The sequence below is a fragment of the Canis lupus genome, chromosome 22, assembly GCF_048164855.1.
Source record: "Canis lupus baileyi chromosome 22, mCanLup2.hap1, whole genome shotgun sequence".
In the NCBI taxonomy this organism is placed as follows: domain Eukaryota; kingdom Metazoa; phylum Chordata; class Mammalia; order Carnivora; family Canidae; genus Canis; species Canis lupus.
In genome coordinates this window covers 38,868,294-38,884,910 of record NC_132859.1, presented here as the reverse complement: position 1 = coordinate 38,884,910, position 16,617 = coordinate 38,868,294, and the positions used below count along the sequence as shown (strand labels likewise).

The 16,617-nt window shown below is 40.0% G+C and overlaps 1 protein-coding gene across 4 annotated transcripts in view; it reads left to right on the top strand.

The window, feature by feature from the left end:
• GADL1 (glutamate decarboxylase like 1) overlaps window positions 1–16,617 on the top strand; it is a 163,553-nt gene that overhangs the window by 44,505 nt on the left and 102,431 nt on the right. For all 4 annotated transcript variants that reach the window (XM_072793100.1, XM_072793098.1, XM_072793102.1 and 1 more), the window contains 5 exons: window positions 5,059–5,138; window positions 5,260–5,314; window positions 10,030–10,146; window positions 14,500–14,564; window positions 14,838–14,919. In XM_072793100.1, the coding sequence (XP_072649201.1) occupies window positions 5,059–5,138; window positions 5,260–5,314; window positions 10,030–10,146; window positions 14,500–14,564; window positions 14,838–14,919 (399 nt within the window). The remainder of the gene's footprint in view (window positions 1–5,058; window positions 5,139–5,259; window positions 5,315–10,029; window positions 10,147–14,499; window positions 14,565–14,837; window positions 14,920–16,617) is intronic.

Sequence of the window (16,617 nt, the reverse complement as noted above, 5' to 3'; positions counted from 1 at the left end):
AGGGCATGGATACAGGGAGAAGTGAACAATTTGGGGCCATCATAGCAACCCAGCAGCCACATGAGCTTAGTAGTCACGGCTAAGTGGGTTGTTGCAGAGACTGAATGAGTTAATGCATGTAAAGCAGCATCTGGCACATTATAGATGCACAAAAATGTTAGCTAGTTTTACTACTAGGAGGAGAATTACCTAGCTATAGTAATATGGGTAGAATAGATGAGCACAGCTGAAGGGCAGTCTTAACTAAAAGAGATTTTTTTTTTTCCTTTTCTCTTCTTGTGCGATTCCAGTGGGTGGCTCTGTCCAACCCACCATTGCTTCTTCCTGGCCTCCTGGAAGTAAGAGTTGAGCTTCTGTACCTTCTGTGATAATCCAGGAACTCCTGTGAAACACAGGCAGCATCTAAAAGTTCTCTGTTATTTCCAGTTGGGCCTTTCTGTATCTGTTATTTCCCTAGAAGAGCAGGAGTTACTTTGTTATTGCAGAAGCAGTATATTGTGGAGTAAGTGCTAGGCAGTGGGAGAAAACCTGGCCACCTCCCATGTCTTCTACCTGCCCTGGCTTCCCTTTGCTCTGGTTAGTTCAGTGCCAAGTGCTAAGTGGGCGCTGGCTGTGGGAGGCGTCTAGAAGGAATCATCTAATCTGAGATTCTTAACTCAGCCACTCAAGGCCCTTCTTCATGAAAGCTTCTTCTGTAGCAAGCAGAGTGTTTGGGAATGTAGACATCTAGGGAAAAACACTTGGTTCTTTGAAATTATTATAGAGTTGAGTTTCCTTCTCTGGGTTCCAAACTTGAGCATTTCCATTGGTGGAAGCCAGCATATCAGAAATGCAAAGTTCCTTCTTTTGAATTGCTATTTCCATGCCTGTGAAAGCTGATTTGGTAGGGCCTCTGCTATCAGCTCAGTGCTTTCACTTTTGCCTTCTTCATTCTCTGGTTTAAAACATACTAGAGCTCTTTTCTGGAATACTTGCTCCAGAAAAGGGGAAGGAAGTCTATGGAAGCCTAGAATAAAGATTATGCATGGGACAGATCAGTGACACAGGTGTAGCTGGCCAGATTGGGAGTGAAAAGAAATTGAAACCTCATGCAGTTGGGAAAACAGAACTATTGTTTTTCTTTAAATCTCCAGTGGAGATATTTTAGCAAAAAGAGGTAAAATGTGCTGTGGCTAACATGCCAGCTGAAAATGGAGCCAGAAAAACCAAGAACTAGATAGACATCTTAGTTTACTCAGGCTGCTATAACAAAATATCATAGACCAGCTGGCATAAACAAACAACATTTATTCCTCACGGTTCTGGAGGCTGGGAAGTCCAAGGTCAAGGTGATGGTAGACGTGGTGTCTGGTGAGATCCCGCTTCCTGGTTTGTGGACCACCGTGTGCTCATGTGGTCTTTCCTTGGCTTGTGCTGGTGGACAGAAGGAGAGGTCCCTGCCTTCTCTCCCTATAAGGCCAGGAATCATGATAGTCTTGCCCTCATGACCTCATCCCAACCTAATCCAATTGTATTGGGGGTTAGGGAGTAAACACAGGAATTTTGAAGGTAATTTTTTGTTAAGCACTGGGCTCATAACAATGCGAATTCCACAGTAAAACTCCGTATCTCTGAACACACTATAGTTCCAAATACAGATTTTCACCCCATTCATCTAGACTCTACCTTGTTGCTCCTTCCTTTCCCTACTCTGCCAAAGAGACTAAAGTCATAGCATTTGCATCATTTTAGCTCCTATTTTGGTGATCACCTTCACCACTTATTACAACAAACCATTTCATCGGTTAAAAAAAAAAGTATTAAAGGAGGTTGTGTTTCCTCAAAGGGTTTAAACCCTATGTCACTCTTTTTGCTATACCTCCCTTGTTTGCTTTTAGGCATGAGGGTAACCATTCCATCCCTGTCTTGTATCATCGAATGCAGGGTATATGCACTCACCACTGGAGGTATATTTGCATATTTGAGGTTTTGATTGTAAGTTCACTCTTGGCCAAGACCTGGAACATCATGATAGAACCCCTGCTCTGTCAAGTGTACCCACAGTAGATGCCCCCAGACTGAGTAGGAACTAAAGTGAAGGGACTTTTGGAGAAAAGCAATAAAAGTAATAAATCTGTGGCTTGATTAGCAGTTAGATATGACTTCCTTGAGTTTATGGAAATCATAGGTTTATAATTCAAGTCATTCGGGGAATTGGCATAAGTAATGATTGCCTGTTACTAACAAGTGAGGGGAGAAGAGAAACCCTTACCTCCCAGCCAGCCAGCAATCAGCCTACTTCCTGTCTAGCAGGATAGAGGCTTGGGTGGGGCGAGAGACCAGGGTACACTTCTCCTGGTCATGGTTCCTCACGTACCTCATTCACTCACCCTATTCTGTCTAGGTGAGTCTGACAGGAGTTTGGATGCTATTGCAAGCATTCTCCACAGGCCAGCAGATGTTTCCTAGGACGTCAGGCTGAGCATAAGAGAAGCCCATCTGAATTGCGACTCTGCTCTAGGAATTGAACCAGCTATGTGTTGAAGAGGTCCCTATACTGCATTGCTTTTCTCCATTCCCCAATGTATGACATTCACAGACCCCCGGTTTCCCCACCACCTGCAGCTCATTTGAGCACCAGACTAGTCAGCACTAGAAGGATCCTGAGTGTCCAGCATACAACCTGTGGAAGGGAAAGCAGCAGTTCCTTGAGAAACCCAAGGTCACAATAAAAAAATCCTTGTTGGAATCAGAAAGGCAAATGCCAGGGCACTTCTGTCTTTCGGAGAGCACTTGCTGTTGTATCATTATAGAAATAAATGCCCTGGGATTTTTGTGTCTTCTGTAGATGAATGAAACCTGGGTGGGGTTGCGGGGGGGAGGGAGATGGGATATTAGAACGAATGACTGACTTACCTTTCACCAGAGACGGGAGCAAATATTTTTGTTTTTAAAGGCAGTGGTTACTTCTGAACTCTGGCCTTCTAGGGTTTTCCCTTCCTTGAAAGTACTCAGCGTGTCTGAAGCATTGCCTCTGTCGTCGTTGTCTTCTCCTTCTCCTTCTCCTTCCTTCTCCTTCTCCTTCCTTCTTCCTTCTTCTTCTTCTTCTTCTTCTTCTTCTTCTTCTTCTTCTTCTTCTTCTTCTTCTTCTTCTTCTTCCTCTGCACTTCCAGGGCTCTTTTCCTCCTCTGATGCCTTCAGATGTTTATACTTTGGTTTTGCAGACTTTTATTTTATCTGTCCCTATCCACTTGAGATTGACATTGGACTCTACTTTGCCCTGAGGTAGCCAAAGATAGCTCCACTGAAGCTTTTCTTCAGATTACCAGTTTTTTAATTCAATAGACACATTGGATGGGGACACCTGGCTGTTTTTCAGGGCAAAGCAATGTGATTTTCCTTATTGGCAGATGCCAAGGGGATAGGCTACTATTTATTCATTATGAGATCAATAGTTGGTTGCCAGAGCCCAAATCTCTTGTGAGAAATAATTCACCTTGGTTATGTCACCCTAGCTATGGTGGGCTGATGTCGCAAGTAGAGAATTAATTACATTTTCGTCTACATTATTACTCTTCAATATGCATACGTTCCTGTAACAATTTGAAATAAATGCATCCTACAGGCATTTGGCCGTGTCCTATTTGATACTTGGAAATTAATTATTTAGGATGGTTTCATTTCTCCTGATGGTGTTACTTCTGCATTTATTTTTACAGAGTTAAAAAAAAGAGCTTCCAATAAAACTCTCTTGACAAAAGAAGAAAAAAATTACCACATTTGGGGTAATATATCAAGTTAAGTGTGAAGGCATGACTACTCTTTTAATGTATTCATACCTACAAATTAAATTACTAAGGGTTTTTGGTACAATAATGTCCTTTAGCACCTTCATTTTTCTGGCACGAAAAAGAATTAATTGACCACCTGTCCACACTAATGTATAAAGAGTGACATCTCCAATGTTTGAATGCTAATTATTTTATAGGCTTTATGTAGCAGGGGGAAAAAAGACCCAACAATCTAAAGCCTATACTACCATTTCCAATAAGAAATAGACCAGACCTAATTCTAGATCCTCCTATTAGCTTCATGCATGCCAAGGCTGCATAAAGTGAGGTGTCCATAAATTATTATTACTTTTTGTTATTATGATTTTAGCCACATTCCTATGTGTCTCATTTCTTTTTGTTTGTTTGTTTTAAAGATTTTATTTATTTATTCACAAGAGCCACAGAGAGTGAGAGAGAGAGAGGCAGAGACACAGGCAGAGGGAGAAGCAGGCTCCATGCAGGGAGCCGGATGTGGAACTCGATCCTGGGGCTCCAGGATCAGGCCCTGGGCTGAAGGTGGCGCTAAACCGCTGAGCCACCTGGGCCGCCCTATGTGTCTAATTTCAATCTTACATTCAATTTTAAACAAGATTCGTCAAGTGTTTGATCAGCATTTATAACTCACCGTTGGCTCCCGTTGGCTCTTGAAAATCTTTCAATTCCTCTGTGGTTTGCGATTGCAATTTTTGAAGCAGAGTCTTGCTCACTCTTCAGAAGGTTTTGAGTTGGCAGTGGACTAGATTGTTTCCGTCAATATTGAGTCTTATTGGCTGCATCTTATTGGCAGCATCGAGAGCAACTTCTCTCAACCTTTTGGAAAAAGGAAAGCCTCCAGTGACCAAACTTGTTTCCTAGGATAGGCTCTGTGCTAAGTCCTTTACATATATTAGCTCATTTAATTCTACAAAAAGCAGATGAATTAGGCACTGACACATCCCCTTTAAGTGAGCAAACTGAGGCTTGGAAAGCATACGCTGTTTCCTCAAGATTCCATAGCTGTAACTGGGAGAGCTTGGAATTAAATCCTGATTTCCCTCATCCCAACCAAAGTCAGGGTTTTTAACCACTATCTCACAGAGCTCGTGTGAATCATTACTTTCTTTTTCTCTTATGTGATAATGTTGCAAAGATTGGGCTCAATCATATGACTTTATTTTTTTTTCATATGACTTTAGGTTAACAAGCAGTAGTTTTCTCATGTTATGCATTCATGTTTTCCTTTCCCTCCTCAATCCTTTTAATTTAGTGTCATTACTCTATGAAGAAAGCAGCCTCCTTTCTTGGGATCGGTACAGAGAATGTTTGCTTTGTGGAAACAGATGGAAGGTAATGGGGACAGGATCCGGAAGCCTGGTGGGCGGAGGGGGAATGCATACTTTTTAAAAAGCAGTCCCAATGTCTGCTCACGACTAAACATAACTGAACGTCTCCAATCTGTGTCTCCTAGAGGTAAAATGATACCTGCAGAACTGGAGAAGCAAATCTGGCAAGCCAGCAAAGAGGTGAGAACGGGAGAAAAAAAAGGCAAAGGAAACGTAGGCTGTGTCTGGGTATGAGGGAGGGAACACAAGCAGTCAGACCTGTTTCTGTGTGTGGGAGAGAGAAGAGAGCTTGTTAGAATTAAAATAGGGAAACTCATTTACAGATGTTCTATTTCCAGGTGCTTGGCTCTCCATGTTCTGTGCAGTTTCTCAGATGTTCTCATTCCCAGGTGGCTGGAGCCTGTTAAAACACTGACATCACCATATCCCGGATTCTTGCCTAGAATTAGCCTTAAAAGATGAGCCCAGCCTCGCCAGCAGGGCCCCTGCATCCACCCTCCTACCTAACTAGTGACTGAGGATTCTGGAGGCCAGACCAATCCTGCCTGGGTCGCATTCAGAATGATTTGGATTTCCTGATCAATCTCACCTCCCAGGTTGCTTCCACCCAAAGCCCATCACGGAGACCATCACACTGTATTACGTCTGGGTCTGGTATTTTAGCTCTGGCAGGTGTCCTTTCTTTCTTAGCTTCCACAATATAGTAAAGCTGATGTGCTCATTGGTGGAGAAGGTGAGGCCTTGTCCTGCTTACCTGCTAGGCTCCAGGCGAGGCTGGCCCTGACCCCTGCTTTGTAGGTGCACCGGTGCCTTGGTGGCAGCCATCCTGCTTCTTGGGCCAAAAGCCGGTTGGATTAGGTGCACCTGCTTCACCGCTTCCCTCCCATCCCACCACAGCTCTCCCCGTAGTTGGAGCCTCAGCCAAAAGTTTCCAGTAGGTAGCAGCAGAGTTGAGTGGGAAACTGCTGGAAACTGAAAAGCCCAGGTTTGAGCTGAGATAGAAGTATATTTCTTCTTTACAGGATTTCACACTCTAAGGACGACGGGCTCTTTAATTTTTACTTTTTTGTTTAATGCATTTCTGTTATTTTACTCTTTATATTTTTTAAAATTTTCATGAAAATAACCTTATCACCAAGGCATGCTTGTTCGCTATATTTGGTTTGAAATTCTGTACTTAAAAATTCTGCCTTTTTACAGGTGTACCGGCTTCAGCTGTGTGTCCTTAGATCTATATTTATCTTTGTTCTTTTTTTAATTCCAATGACAAGGGGACTTGAAAGCTGTCTGGTGAGACAGATTATCAGATTTCATTCACTCTTGGGTAAAATTCTTTATTACAACTTGTTTGTTCTGCTGTGAACCATGGATATTGTGTTCTAATTTTATCTTTTTTCTCCCCCCTAGTTATATCTTCTACAGAAGTTCCTATCAAAGAGAACTTTGTTTATGTCATTAGTGCTTGTTGGGGGGAGAATATTGATTATGCTTTTTGTATGGTTCATATGATTCCTTCCTGCTTCCCTTCCCCCTCTCTTTTTCTCTCTTTCTTTCTTTAATCATAAACTTTTCATTATGGGAAATTTCAAATATATAAGAACTAATATAATGAGCCTCTTTATACCCATCATGCAACTTCAACATCTGTGAGCTTATTATGCTCTGTTCTGTTTCTGCTCTGTTCTGTCTAAACCCTATCCCCTCCCACCATCATTAGATTAGTTTGAAGCAGATCTCACACATCATGCCATTTCATCTATAAATAGTTCAGTATATCTGCAAAAGGTATGTATTCTCTCTTTATTAAAAAAAGAAAACCCACACACCATTACAGGAAACAGTTTCTTAGTATCATCAAATTTTCATTCTATATTAAAATTTTTCCTATTGCACTTTTTTAATAGTTGGCTCGTTTGAATAAGGATTCAAGGTCCATATGTTGCATTTGGTTGATTCATCATACCAATCTTTTCTAATCTGTAGCTTCTCCCTCCTCCTTTTTTCTCTCCCAGCAATTGATCTGTTGAAGAAACCAAGTCCTTTATCCTGTAGAGTTTTCCAGGTTGTGGATTTTGGAGATGACATCAAGAATTGGAGGATCTAAGTGCTCCCTCCCCAGTACAGTCCATCTGTTCTCTATATTTTCTGTAATTTGGCAGTGAGATCTTGAGACTTAGTGAAATTCAGATTTGAACTTTTACCAGGAAGGCTTTAGAGGTGGCGTTTTGTCCTTCAATGAGAACACATCTCCAGTCTCTTTTTGTGCTAATGTTGATCCATGGGTTCTGGTATTACGGATCCATCTATTACAGAGCTCTGCATCAGCCTCTCACCTCATGAATTTTGCTGCCATTGGTGATCATTGTTTAGACCCATTATTTCATCAGGTGATGTTCTTCTAACCTGTTCTCTTGTTTCTCCTTTATTTATTGGTAGGCTCACTACCATAAAGAAAAACCTTTCCTCATTCCCATTTTGTTTCCCTAAGGAAACCATTTGCACATCCAGGGCAGGATAAATGTACGATTCTTCTCTCTCGTTTATGAGTTTTCAGAATAGTGAGTTAGTTGCCTAGCATCCCCTAAAGATAGCCGAAACAATTTTTCTTTTTTAGAATCATTAGGGATAAACTAGGATATTTGATGGATTTTATTCCACTGCAGTCATTGTTATTTTCATTGTTCAAATTTTTGTTTGTTTTGACCGTGAAAGTACATGAAACTGACATATCCTAAAGTTGAGAATTTGAGAAGAGAAGTTTTGAAAACGTGAAAATTGCTTTAGGCATATTTAAAAGTAGGGCCATGGGGTGAGAGTTGGTATGTCTCCTCAGTTTTCTTTCAAGTTAGTTAAAACTTGAGCCTGGATTCACCAAGGACAAATCTTGTATCCATTCTGAGATAATACTTGGTGATTAGTTTTGTTTGTTTTCAGTAGCTTCAGACCTAGCTTTATTGTTTTAAACTTTGAACTCATATTGTTACAGATTTGGGGATGGCACATCAATTTTTTTTCTGGGATTCAGTTCCCTGGCCCACCACAACCCATTAAAAATCTGTTGAGCAGTGACCTTTACTTGATGCCATTACAAAGATGGTGAAAACCACAGAAGTGTCAGAGGTTCTATAGTTCTCATGAAAAGATCAGACTCCTATAACCACTGAATATTTGAAAGTATTTTTGTTGAGTGTTTCAAGTGACAAACTTTCTTAGGGAATACAGCTCATCAGCAGTACACAATCAATACCCTTTACACTGAATCTTCTCATTAATAGCAGGAGATATGAGAAAGGAGAAAAAAATTGGAAGGTTAAGTCCAGATTGCAAAAGTTTGATTTCTGGGCTTGATATTTATAGCTAGATTGTTAAAAAGGTGAGGAAAACTCATTAATAGGCTGTAATGGCTTGCAAAAGTATCTCCTCACAGCTGTCAGGGTGTCACATAGCTTATGAGGAACAGTCCAAACATTAAAGACACCTTCAATGTTTTCAGGAAATTACTTTTTTCTCTTACTTTTAACGATTGGTGTGAATCTGGTCTCATTTTGTTTAGGTCACTGACATGATAAAGATGCAATCTGTTGGTAGTTGAGCACAGGGAAAAATTCCCAAAGCCCATGGTTCTTTATGGGCTCTATCACCCACTGGTCCTGTTCTAACAGGTTCAGGTGGACTGGATCCCATGTGTCACAACCATCTCCATAGATGGCAAATGAATTCATTGGGTACCATCGCTTTGTTTCCTATGCCTCTCAGAGCAAGTGTCTTTGCTCTGCTCCACTTTCCATTGAGAAATAACTTCTTTCTGTCAAAGGCCAGCTAAATTGGCAGGAGTCTGGTTCAAAAGGCATAACTCCTGACATTAAATGGGACATAAAAATATATTGCAAGAACAACTGCACTTTAAGATAAAACCAAGAAAACAAAATGACTCCATCCTAAATGGAGATAAAATGACTTTATAGACAGGGAAATGTTCTTGTCACTTATTCCTCAAGTGCTCTGAAGTCCTAGGATTCTCATTGCTCTCCCCACCCCTACCTTTGTCTGCAAATTCACCCTCCGAGGTGCTTCCACGGTGAGCAATGCATCTGGCTGCTATAAAGTTCCTTATGGGGCCAACGTGCTAGGCTAGCTGGGCCAGAATTACCATCCAGCTCTGCATGTGTTCCACAGTCTCCCTTCTCCATCGCCCGTGCCCTCTGGCACCCGTTTACTTTACAAGATGCGACCATCAGTTGTATGAAGAGGCAGAATCATGGTAGGAGTCATGCAGGTTCTCTTTTCTAGCACATTCTAAAGGATTCCTTATGGGGCACCCATTTTGGAGAGTGTATCCCAACGAGGTTACTCTGTCCTCTCTAATGCCAATTTGTGCCTAATCACACTGTTTTGTAATTGCACTCACTTGATAAGGAGACAGGCAGACAGGCCTCCGTGGTTTGCACCTGGAACTGTTTATTTTCCCATCGTCCTTGTTTTTCTTTCGCAGAGGCTTAGCAATGCTGGCACACGGGCGCCAGTGAATCACCCCTAAAAGGATGTAGGAATCACAAAGAAGGCCAGTTGGCCATTGCCGTGGAGGTTATTCACTTTCTATGTGGGAAATCTAAAGAACAGAAAACCCTTCGCAAAGAAAATGAGAGTAAAAACAGTTAACAATGCATATGGAGCTGAGACAAAGGACTTGTCCTAACACTGTCTCAGTTTCCTTGACTTCTTGGAAATGACTAGAGGTCATACTCTGGAGAAGCTGAACAACACTCTGTCTGAATGGTAACTTCCAAAGGCAACCAGATAAATTACTGGATGTGTAAGCATTATGTTTACCAACCTACTATAGGACCAACTTAGTGGTGATGGTGATGGTTCTTGTATGTGCGTCCTCCTCACAGGGAGCAGCTCCATTTCTGGTCTGTGCTACGTCTGGTACAACTGTGTTGGGGGCCTTTGATCCTCTGGATGAAATAGCAGACATCTGTGAGAAGCATGGCCTCTGGCTTCACGTGGACGTAAGTGCATTTGAATGTACAATCGGTTTAACTTTCCAGTCTGCAGCTTTGGTAGGAAGTGTTTTGTGTTCTCAGAAACTAGACGTGAGGTCCCCAGCTCCTCTTGTTTTAGTGTAGTGTTTCTAATTAGGAGAAATAAATCTGTCATTTTCCATAAGGTAATAAAGAAGACGATGCCAGATTTGATGTAAAGTTTGGTTTCGTTTTTCGGATTCCATTTTATTTCCTCTTCTCTCATGAACTATTCTCTTTGGTCCCTTGCTTCTACGGTCATTGAGGCAGTATGGTGTGAGGGACACACTGAACTACAAAATCAAGAGGCTTTGCCTTTGGGTTCCAGTCAGCCTCTTCTTCATTGCAACCCTGGCCATTGGGGCTTTGCTTTCATTTACAAAGAGGGAAGTGGCTGATGGGGTCTGTAAAACATCTTCTAGCTCTGACATTACATGATTCCAATCAGCTGGAAAATGCAAAAAGCTGCATTACATAATTTCATGCTATAATTAAAGTAGATTTTATCTGGATCCATCATAGATAATTATTTGAGAAGAATTGAGATAACTTACATTCTTCATTATTTTCTGATGTAAAGAATTGGCTTTTTTTTTCTAATTTATTTTGTAAGTCCTGGAGTTGTTCATGATAAAATTTTCCTTAATTAAAGGTAACTCTTCAAATTCTACTAATCCAGGGTTAAAAGTCTGAATTCAGACAGTTATGAATGCTTATTGAGCTTTCCCCTTTTTCTTTTCTCTTTCTTTCTTCTTTCTTTCTTTCTTTCTTTCTTTCTTTCTTTCTTTCTTTCTTTTTTTTTTTTTTTGTAAAGCTGGGAGTTAATTAGTTTGATTCAACCAAATAAATAGAGGAGACTATTGAACTTACTGATGACACTGTAGGGAACTATCTTCTGGTAAGTGAGTGATTCATATCCTCCTTAGCATTAAAAACAAAACAAAACAAAACAAAAAAAAACGCTCTTTTTGACTTTCTGAATGGAAGGTAACAGCATTTGGGGGATATACCTACACATAGTTTTATAGTTTGTATGATCTTATGCGTTCAAAGTAAAGTGTCTGTATAACAGAGAGAATTTTTCAGCAGCTCAAGGCCTTCATTAAGCATATGCTAATACTTGGTAAAAGCAGCTGTGATATAAAGCTCACTAGAGTTACAGGCTCTATTAGTATGCCAGTGGCAATTCTTCAGGTAGATTATTTGTGACTTCAAATGGGATTGTAGCATTTATATCTGTTCACATTTCAACTTTTATCTTATTGATTTTTATAGACTTCGCAGCATAATAATACATTATGTCCTAAAAGATAATATAAAATGAGTACTTTGTGACTATGGAAATAAGGGGGAAAAATCAAATATGTCAGCAGTTATACTTAAAAAAATTCTATTCTCATAAAAGAAACATCAAATATGAATTATATAGTTTATGTAAAGCAGAGCAAATACAGCAGTTTCTAAATTGGGAGTGAGATTAAGAGACTTAAGAGAGGCTCAGAGAGAATTGCGACTTGTATGTATGAATGAGAACCTCCTTAGATTTTCTAAAAAAAAAGAAAAAAACAGAGGTTGAATTTTTTAAGGAAACACTTTTATAAGGAAATGTTTAAGCCAAACAAATTATTCAATTTGCACATAGTAGGCATCTAGTTGTATTATACAAAATTGGACAACAGTATGTCTCACCTGCTAAAGAAATTAGCTCTCACTTTGAGATAATATTTGCTCAAGTTTTAATATTACAGGCTGGATATAATGAAATATTACATTATATTGTCATAATAATAGTATTGAATCTGTTGATAAAATTTGATAAAGGGGCATGTAGCTTATCTTGAAGAAATTTCATACATGATGTATAGTTTATTAATTTTAAAGATAAAAATTAACAAAATTGCAGTAGTTATCTTGGCCTGTTGAAAATTTTCTATAACATATTTTAAAATATAAAAAAACTGTCATCTACTTTATTTTTTAACGTAATTATGGTTGCTGATCCTCCTGGGTGTTTCATAAAATTGAGTTGCCCTGCATATGTAACATATTTCATTAATTCTAAGATACACTGATTTTGTTACATATTAAGGTAGCTGAAGTTGGTATGTTGGTCATTTTTTTCCCTTTCTTTGTGGTACGCAAAAAAATGGTGACTCTTACTTTTGATAGGCTTATATTTGGTTAATTACAATGCATCTTTATGCAACTGCATAAGGAAAACTTTAGTTTTCTATTTCTTCAGGAGGGCAAATGTTACCTCAGCCTCTGCCTCAGACTAGAAGAGCCGGACCAGCTAGACTAGGAAGTCCCAGCTGGTCTGACACTTCTCCAAAGCAGAAGTTGTGTGGCTTCTGCAAAGCTTCCCGCTCCCAGTAGAGCATCTTGAAATGTCTCACCCACTCTTAGTTCCAAGTCTCGGGGAGGTAGTAAACACTGTATTTAAAGTCAGGGGCTTGCCTCTACTTCCCTGTGTGGTTTGGTCTTACTATTAATTTCTTAACTAATGAACTAAAGAGGACAACGTTAAGTAAGATGGTAAGTGTGGTACCTAACAGGTAGTCTTAGCTTGATAGATGACGGCCCTCACTGAGGTGAAAAACCACACTTCTTCAACATTTAGGTAATTGTTTTGCTGTTTTTGCAAGTTGAGGGTTAGGAATTCAGAAAGTGAGGCAAATAGAAGTAGGGCACTGCCCTCAGGGCTGTGAGGTTCTTCTCCTGTCAGCTCTTTTGAGGACTAAGTCTGTGGAGGAGCTGTTTCTGACCCTGCAAGTTCCTCTAAACTGGGAAGCTAATGCCTCAAAAGAGTTCACATGATTTTAAAAATTCCATGCTGCTCATTAGGATAGGGAGCATTTGTTTACTTTTGAGGAAGGAAAAGGAGACCAAGGTGCTACAGGAGATGGGAAGGTGTGGGAGTATGGTGTGTGAGCTCCTGGACTCACCTCCTTCCATCACCCTCAGCTCCCCACACTGTATTCTGCCATTTGACCCTAAGTTTTGATGCTATCCTAAAGCAAGAATGGGCTTTGGTTCCCACATCTAATACTTAGAGCCTGTGAGACCTTGCACAATTCACTTCCCACCTTGAGCCTTAGATTTTCCATTAAAAGTTTGAGGTAATAATGTCTCCATTCCCAATGCAATGTTGTGTGGTTTTGATAACCATGGAGGCTTTCAACATGGCCCAAGCTGGTCCCCTCATATTCCCTCACAGCCATGACCCTTTCTCGTCCTACAGATTAACACTTAGAAGTCTGCTCAGTTGCAGGGACCAGACTGACTTCCTTATTACTCATGGTAATTCTCCCTCCCTTCCCTCCAGACTTCCTGACTGTGAGGTTTCCTTCCATTTCCTATTCTCAGCCATCTTGTCCTTTGTTCATAGTGCATAAGTCTCCAGGGGACATCTTTCCTAAGTCCCAGGCTTCCTTTCTTCCACTCTTGCATTTTTTTATTTGCACTTATTTCTGAAAGCTATTTGGCCAAAAAGATCTAATTAGTAGGATCCACCTAGCCCTTCCTAGTTGGCCATGAGTTCCTGTGTACCCGTCTAACCACCCTGTCAAGCATAAGCCACATTTATTATTCGGAATGCCAGCCCTCAGCTCATGCTTCATTACCAGCATTTGCCCGTTGTGTCTGAGACAATGCCAGCATTGCAAAGGATATGGTCTATTTTACTCTTAAATATAAAAAACAAACTGGTGGTTGCCATATAGGTGGGTGGGGAGAGGGTGGTTGAAATAGGTGAAAGGGATCAAGAGGCACAAAATTCCAGTTATAAAATAAATAAACCACACAGATCAAAAGTACGGCATAAGGAATATACTCAATAATATTGTAATAACAATGTATGGTGACAGACGGGGACTCCACTTATCGTGGTGAGTGTGGAGTACTGTATAGAAGTGTCAAATTACTGTGTTGTACACTTGAAACTAATTTAACATTGCATGACAGCTATACTTCAATAATGAGCCTAAAAAAATAAAAACAAAAGATATTGTCTATTTTAGATTCTAGATTAGAGAAGGGTTGGACTGTGTCTTCTGGATCACTTTTTATCCACACACAACTCAACAGGTTAATATACTAATTTCTTATGATGTGTGAATTTAAATCCTGCGGGAGGCCATCTATTGTGATGAGGCTCTGCTCTCCGCTGGAGTGAGAGCCAGTAAGCAAAAGCTTTTGGAATATACATTGCTTAATCTCGGTTTAAAGCAAAGTATTAAGTAAGGCACCTCAAGGTTGTCGCTCAGAGTTTTCTATGACAACGGACTGGCCAACAAATAATATTGAAATAACATTGTTGTGATTATATAAATATCTCAACAGGCTTCTTGGGGTGGCTCAGCTTTGATGTCCAGAAAACACCGCAAGCTTCTGCATGGCATCCACAGGTAAATTCATTTTCTGGGGCCCAGCACCTCTTGTTTAGGCAAGGGAGTCTCTCTGGATTTTGCACACTTAAGTGACATGTGAAACGGACAAAGAGACGAAGTAATTGTTTTACTTTAAAACTCCAAGCTTCCCAAACAACTCAAACAAGAAATCCTGTTGAGGACTTGGCTATGAGTGTTGAATGCTTATGCTCCTAAAGGAAAGTATTCCTCTGGCCAGTAGAAGCTAATTAAATTCCCTCCTTCACATGCCCTTTTTGTTTTACATAACAGAGCTGACTCTGTGGCCTGGAACCCCCACAAGATGCTGATGGCTGGGATTCAGTGCTGTGCTCTCCTTGTAAAAGACAAATCTGTGAGTTCTCTTCTGGCCTTTGGGCTTGGATGGGGGTTAAACCACTGTGTTTGCAGAGGGTTCATTTTTTGCTTACATTTTGGTGCTTCGGAACAGATATAGAAGAAGGTCTTCGGCAAATGTTGGTGGCCTAGAAAGGAAAAATAAATAGGCTCAGATAAAAAAATCTAGTGTTTCTGCTTAGGTCATTTTTCAGATTAGATTTAGGTATTCAATAATCTCATTAGTTACAGAAAAATGGTCTCTCTTGCCCTCATTTGGATTATATTTTAAACCTCAGTTTTAAACATTGCCAAGATTTTGTTCTCCTTGATTAAGTCTGGGATTTAAGTTAGCATGAAACTTCTGCTTGCTGAGAAAGTGGAACAGATGTGTGTCATACATTAAATTGAATGCCTAATATGCTTAGCTCGGGCTTAACAGCACATTTATACAGGAAGATGTTAGTTCAGGACTGATCACTGAACACTGATTTATTAGCTTCTTTTGGAGCATTGCGGGGAGTTGGAAACTAGTCTGGATCATGGTGGGGCAATTGTAAAGAGTTGCTGAGTTTCCTCCTGGCCACAGGTATAAACCTTATGTTTTTTCTGGGTAAAATAAGGATTCTTGTGGGAAGTGGCCCAGGCTGGGAAGTGCCACTTCATTCTTAGAAATGCCTCCTCAAGATATGTGTGCAGCATGTGGGTGATCTTTCTCAGCCATCTGTTTACATTTTTTTCTTAGGGGACTCCCTTTGCCAATGCTAAAGTCATTTTCTCTTTTTAAGGAATTTTATTTCAAATGAAAACCATATTTAAAATTAAAACCTAGTCTTGCATGTGCAGATAGTTACAACTCTCTTTAAAAATGAATTGTGACATTTGTATGTCAGAGCCCTTTGTGTTTTGAGATGTCCAAATGGAATACTATAAGGACTAAGGGCAGACCGCCCAAAATGTACCCCGGTGGCATACTGATTATTTTGAATTGAAGGTACTTGGGAATCAGCCAGTGCAAGGACACTCAAGCCCGCTCTGTCCTCCTGAAAGCAGGACACAAATCTCCTGCATGAAAAATACCCTCCCTGTACTAAGAAGTAAGAAGGCATCCTACCACCAGAGACAGAAACGTTAAAGCCAAGAAAGCTCTAGAAACAAACCTGTTACTTTTTCATTAATCCACTACCTCAGCCCAAAGTACACTTAGAATTCCTTACTAATTAAAACTCACACATCTGTTTTCTTTATCCTATCCATTCCTCACAAATGTATTGTCTCATTGTCTAAAATGTATAAAAACAGCTTTGGTCATTTGTTTAGGTCTCAATTTCATTATTTGTCCTCTATGTGCATATCATAAAACTTTGGTGTCTTTTTTCCTGTTAATCTGTCTTCATGTAAATTTAATTCTTTGTCCAGCTAGAAGAACCTAGGACAAAGAAAAATTTCTTCCTCCCCTTTGGTATCCATCAGAAATTATGAACAGATTCTGCATTTAGAGGTAGAGACACTTTTGGAAATACAAATATATTCCTTAATATTTTATCAGGTTGGCTTATATTCAACACCACTTGTTTTTTGCATTTAACTTTTTAGGTTGTGACTTCATTTTATAATGGAAAGGTAGTTTAAGATTACTATATCATTTGTGAACCAAGGAACATCCTCAGCTTACCCGTAGTTACATATTTAGGACAAGACAGAGTTAGGAATAAAC